A 5700-nucleotide genomic window follows, 5' to 3' on the forward strand; every position below is an offset into this window, starting at 1 on the left:
AATTGAGCCATAATGCTAGCCTGTCAGTTCAGCCTGCTATTTATCTTCCAGGGTCACCTTAGGTGATATGCTCAAAAGGAAAAAGATCAAGCCTCATTCATTAATTTCTGCATCCCAAAACCCTACACATAGTTTGGCGCACCATAGGTGACCCAAAATAAACATTGATTATGTTTTGTGTGTGGTGCTATAGGATAAATGTTGGATTGCTAACCGCAAGGTCAGTGGTTCAAAACCACCAGAAGCTCATTATGAAATCCTATACAGTGCTGCTATGAGTTAGAATAACTTGATGGAACTTAACAACAACAACAGGAGCACAACTTAGACTCTATGACATCAACACACTGAGTGCTTAATGCCTGTGCTTCTTCCCTTCCTGAGATGTTCCCGAGAACTAGTGAGATGAATACAACTCAGTAGTTTAAACACAAGCTTTAAACCTGAAGCCACCAGGAAAAAAGAAAAGGAAGGTTACAAATTTGGCTAGATCCCTTGTGAATGAAGTCTCCTACTTAGTAACAAGAAAAATAGGGCTTAAGTGTGCAAACAGAGGCAGAAGCATCAATTACTGCTCTTGAGAATTGAGTCCATCTCTAAGTAGTTGAGTGAGGCCATGATTTACAAGAACCTTTATGGCATGGATATTGGGCATCACAGAGTTTTTTATGAATAGCAATTCATTTTGATGCTCATTTTAGAAATCTGAGATTTGAAAATGTTATTCTCTATAAAGATGGAATTTCATGTGGAGCTATCATAGAAAGTTGACTGTTACTAGCTACAGAGGTTATGTATTGTGCTGCGAATGAAAAGGCCAGTTGTTTGAACCTACCAGCTACTTCACAGGAGAAAGACGTGGCAGTCTGCTTCTCTGCAGATTTGGAAGCCCTGGAAACTCTATGGGACAGTCCTGTATGATCACAATGAGTCAGAATCAACTCAATAGGATCTGTTTATCATACCTTGAAAAAAGCATGTGAATGCTTTTTCTGCTGAGAGAGCAAATGTTGGCAATTCATAGTAAAATGGAACAACTTCATTGTCTCAACTCAACCTATCCTTCATTCACCTATGAGAGTTTTCAGAAAGTATTGCTATTAGGATTTTTGCAGACACAGACACAGGTTTGTTCCAAACAAAACATGTTTAAACATGTCTCTGTGATGAGCAGACAACTTCAGACAAGCTCTCAGTAATACACTATCTTAGTGCCATTAGAGCACCTTCAAAAAAGACCTGTCAAAGCAGTGGCTCCCTAGGTGATCTACTGGACCAATTAAATTCAGGGCTGAGAGGTCAGTTCAGATGGCTATGGTAACTGTTTTGGCAAGATTCCAAAGGAGTATTATGACAAACTAACAGAAAAGTGATGTCAAGAAACAATTACTTCACATTTTCACATTTTTATTTAATAAAGGCCTCTATGAATTTGTAGCAATTCTTTTCAACTTATAATTCAATGTATATTATTAAATTTCTTACAAAAACCCTACCTACAAGGAAGGTTCTAGATTACCCCCATTTTAAGATAAGGAAACTGCTTAGGTATTCATGATATTATTCTCTAAATTTTTGCATTTTGCATTTTCCACCTATTATATCACATTGTTACCAACCAAGAAAATTGAAGATATGAGTTACTTTCAGAAATCTCAATTTAGCATTATAATCCCCCATCAGAAAAGATCTCAAAAGGTGTGAACTTTTGGTTCAGATTGTTTTAAACTCTCTTTAAGAGTTATGTAAGAAGAAGCTGTGAGCTAAATCCAACCACATTCAATAGACTCCTGTGAACCCGGGTAAAGAACTGGTTGGCCAGCAGTATGGCAAGGACTGGGGACACCTGGGTCCAGTGACAGTGCCATAACCACAGAAGACTAGAGTGGAGAGAAGCAGCCAGCTGATAAGAAGTGAGGGGATATGCACAAGAATATCCACACTTACAGATAATACCCACTTGACCTGACTTCAATGGCTGGATGATCAGAACTTGACTAGAAGAAGAAACAAAAGGGAAAAAAAAAGAGTAATCTGATACAATTTGATGAATTTGACCTGCACCTGTGGATGTCTTAGCTCAAAAGAGGGAACAAATCTTTACAGTGAGGATCATTACCACCCCTCGGTACACAGGATAGACAAGGATGGGTAACTTGGACAACTGGCTACCCAAAATGAGGGTGGGGGTGAAGCTACAAGGAAAGAAGTGACTGGCTTACAAACTTTCAAGAGGGAGATCCAGAGGGCGTGGAGGAAGGTAGAATCTCCACTGAGTAGTATCTAATCTGTCTGGGTGGGACTGATCAAAGGAGATGGGGATAGCAATCATGTGGTACAATACTGAATAATTGCTTTCAGGACTGACTGTGAGGGTTGGAAATGTAAAGGTAGAGGTTTTGTAGCAAAAGGAGGGAAGTGGCTGACTTTGCAGTCCAGGAACAGAGATCCCTGGGACCATCAAGGGAGAAAAGCAGAGAGCAGACCCTACTCAGAGAAACAGTGATGCCAGAGATGGAGGCAGAGATGATGACATGGAGAGATGGAGCAGCTGGGGACTCTACATCCAGAGAGGAAGAGGGCCTGCTTGCTGACAACTGAGGGGCAGGCTTGCAGGCTATACCTTTTGTTTGTTTGATGATGCATGGAGGGGATTGTAACCATGGCAATGAAATCATATAAGAAAGGATGAATGTAAAGCTAATGTTCTCCCATGTAAACTATCACATAATTCACAATAAAAACTTTGAAAAAAAAAAGAGTTATGTAAGAAACCTTGGTAATGTAGCAGATTACGAGTTAAGCTGTTAACTGCAAGGTCAGCAGTTCTAATCTACCAGCCACTTCATGGATGAAAGTTGAGGCTTTCTGCTCCCTTAGAAATTCTATACAGGGTCTCTATGAGTCAGAACCGAATAAATGGCACACTACCAAGACCACCACCATAAGTGCTATGTAATAAAAATTTTAAATTTAATTCAGTAAATGTTTGGTATAATTTTCTAATTAAGCCATCTGCTCTTGGATTTTTCTAAATTTGAAACTTTTTTTATATTGCTTTGATCTCTTCACTTGTTATGCATCTATTGTCTTGTATTTCTTAAGTTAATTCTTTTTTGTCTTTGTGAATTTGTTATATGTAAATGTCTTTGGTCCTCTAACATTCTTCATATTTCTTCAGATGATTGTCTTTAAAGTGGATTTCTGTAGAAAAGCTCAAAAAGCAATGATAAAAATGTTCTAGGAAGAATGGTTTTGCCACATTTGAGAAGTTTTGCCAAAAATGGTATATGATCTTAAGGTTAAGTGTACATATTTTACTGGTGAATTTCCTGAATCAAAATAGACAAGGAGCCTTATTAAAGTCCATTAACAAATGGAATGTAAGGAGAATGTAATTTTTCCACAAACTGTTTGAAGCCCCTTTATAGACATAGGGCTGGAAACCTGTTTTCTTTTTTCCTTTTAGGGGCCTTTCTTTACTATCACAAAGGTGTCACTGCATCGTGGAACCAAATAATCTAACACGTGTCTCTGAATTCCTACTCCTGGGCCTCTCAGCAGATCCGGAGCTGCAGCCCCTCCTCTTTGGAATGTTCCTGTCCATGTACACGGTCACAGTGCTTGGAAACCTGCTCATCATCCTCACCATCAGTTCTGACCCCCACCTCCATACCCCTATGTATTTCTTCATTTGGTTCCTATCCTTTGCTGACATTGGTTTCATTTCCACCACAATCCCAAAGATGCTTTTGAATATCCACACACACCTCAGAATCATCTCCTATGTCGGCTGCCTGAATCAGTTGTATTTCCTCATGTTTTTTGGATGTATGGACAGTCTACTCCTGACGGTGATGGCCTATGATAGATTTGTGGCCATCTGTCACCCCCTTCATTACCCAGTCATCATTAACCGCTACATTTGTGGCTTACTGATTTTGGTGTCTTTTTTTCTCAGTGTTTTGTATTCCCAACTGCACTACTTGATAATGTCACTACTTACCTTCTGCACAAAAGTGGAAATTCCTCATTTTTACTGTGACCCTTCTCAACTCCTTAATCTTGCCTGTACTGAAACAACCACCAAAAACATACTAGTGTATTGCATTGCTGCCATCTTTGGTGGTGTTCCAGTCTCAGGGATCTTTTTCTCTTACACTCGAATTATTTCCTCCAGTCTAAGAATCCCATCATCAGGAGGGAGGTATAAAGCCTTTTCCACCTGTGGCTCTCACTTGTCAGTTGTTTTCTTATTTTATGGAACAGGTATTGGGGTGTACCTGAGTTCAGCTGTCTCATCTTCTCTTAAGAGTGGTGCAGCAGCCTCGGTGATGTACTCCGTGGTCACCCCCATGCTGAATCCCTTCATCTACAGCCTGAGGAACAAGGATATCAAGAGGGCCCTGCAGAGGCTCTTCAGCAGGTCAGCCTAATACCAATACCTGTGCTATCTTTTCTTCTTTCTTTTTTTTTTAATGACCTGTATATTAAAACAGGCAGGAAACCAAACATGTGGAAGTGGAAAGCATGCTCCTTTTATCACATAATTTTGTTGCTCTCATTCGCTTCAGTGTTTCATTTCAGAATATTGCTTATATGACCCATTTTGTGGGGCATGTCTGGGATCTGTAGTACATCATAATACATGCCCAATTGAGACTTTTTTCACTATTTGTTCCAAATACATAGGAAACCTTCTGTATTTGTCATCAATGATACAGGCATCCTGGTGTAAAGCACAACTTGATTAAAAAAGAAAAATTCAATCTACCAACCTTTTCACAGTTCATGCCCATTGTCCATACAACATCTATGTTTATCTTTTCTCCTAATGCAGTTTCGGTGTTTTAATAATTGTTTTTAGTTTCCAAACTTGGCTTTATTATTGAATCATCTAATAACTTTAAAGATATTTATGCCGAGTTGTACGACCAGAGATTCTGATTTATTTAGACTAAATACTGTGATGAGCCTGAAGACTTCTCAAACACCCCTGGAGATACTAGTAAGCAGCCAAGGTTGAAACCTATCAATTTGATGAGACCATTGTTCACAATTGACTAATATGCACTGGGTCTTTTATTTTTTATGAGCAGATGCTGAAGATCTTAAAGCCATCAGTGCTCACAAGGGGAAAGATAAAGAATTTCAGGAAAAGTGATTTTTCTTAATACTTCTGATGATTTTTCTTCAAACAGCTCCTTCCTGCATACCCAAAACTGGTCACATATCCTGGATAGTAAACTCTTGTCTCTCTGCTCCCAAGTAAACTTTCCTGGTTTTAAATTAAGTATTATCCCATTATGCTGTTCAAACCACTACCTCTTGATCCTGGTACGGATTCTACAAAGGTAAAATAAAATGTTCAGAAATTTTCAGTCTTCACAATGTTAACACTAATTTGTTTTGATCCACACAATTGGGTGCTTTTACATAGTGAATAAAACACAAGTAAACATCTTTATCGTATTCCCTGCGTTCAGTCAAAATCCATCCTCTTCCAAGCACAGCTTGAATTTATGGCACTTCCCTGGAATCATTTTAAAAATTATCCTCAACAAAATTTTCTATGTATGATATTAATTACATCGCTTGATGTTGTTGTTATTATTAGGTGCCACTGAGTCCATACCGACTCACAACAAAACGAAACATTGCCAGCGCCCACACAAATCTCACAACCATTGCTAAGTCTGA

At 38.9% G+C, this 5700-nt stretch overlaps 1 protein-coding gene across 1 annotated transcript in view; it reads left to right on the forward strand.

Annotated features, from left to right (window-relative positions):
• The window catches only part of LOC102831833 (olfactory receptor 18-like), a 41705-nt gene extending 37269 nt beyond the window's left edge, over nucleotides 1-4436 (forward strand). The window contains exon 2 of the mRNA XM_006875152.1: nucleotides 3470-4436. Within this exon, the coding sequence (XP_006875214.1) occupies nucleotides 3470-4436 (967 nt within the window). The remainder of the gene's footprint in view (nucleotides 1-3469) is intronic.
• The last annotated feature ends 1264 nt before the right edge of the window (nucleotides 4437-5700 follow it).

This window comes from Chrysochloris asiatica, unplaced genomic scaffold (genome assembly GCF_000296735.1).
Source record: "Chrysochloris asiatica unplaced genomic scaffold, ChrAsi1.0 scaffold00312, whole genome shotgun sequence".
In the NCBI taxonomy this organism is placed as follows: domain Eukaryota; kingdom Metazoa; phylum Chordata; class Mammalia; order Afrosoricida; family Chrysochloridae; genus Chrysochloris; species Chrysochloris asiatica.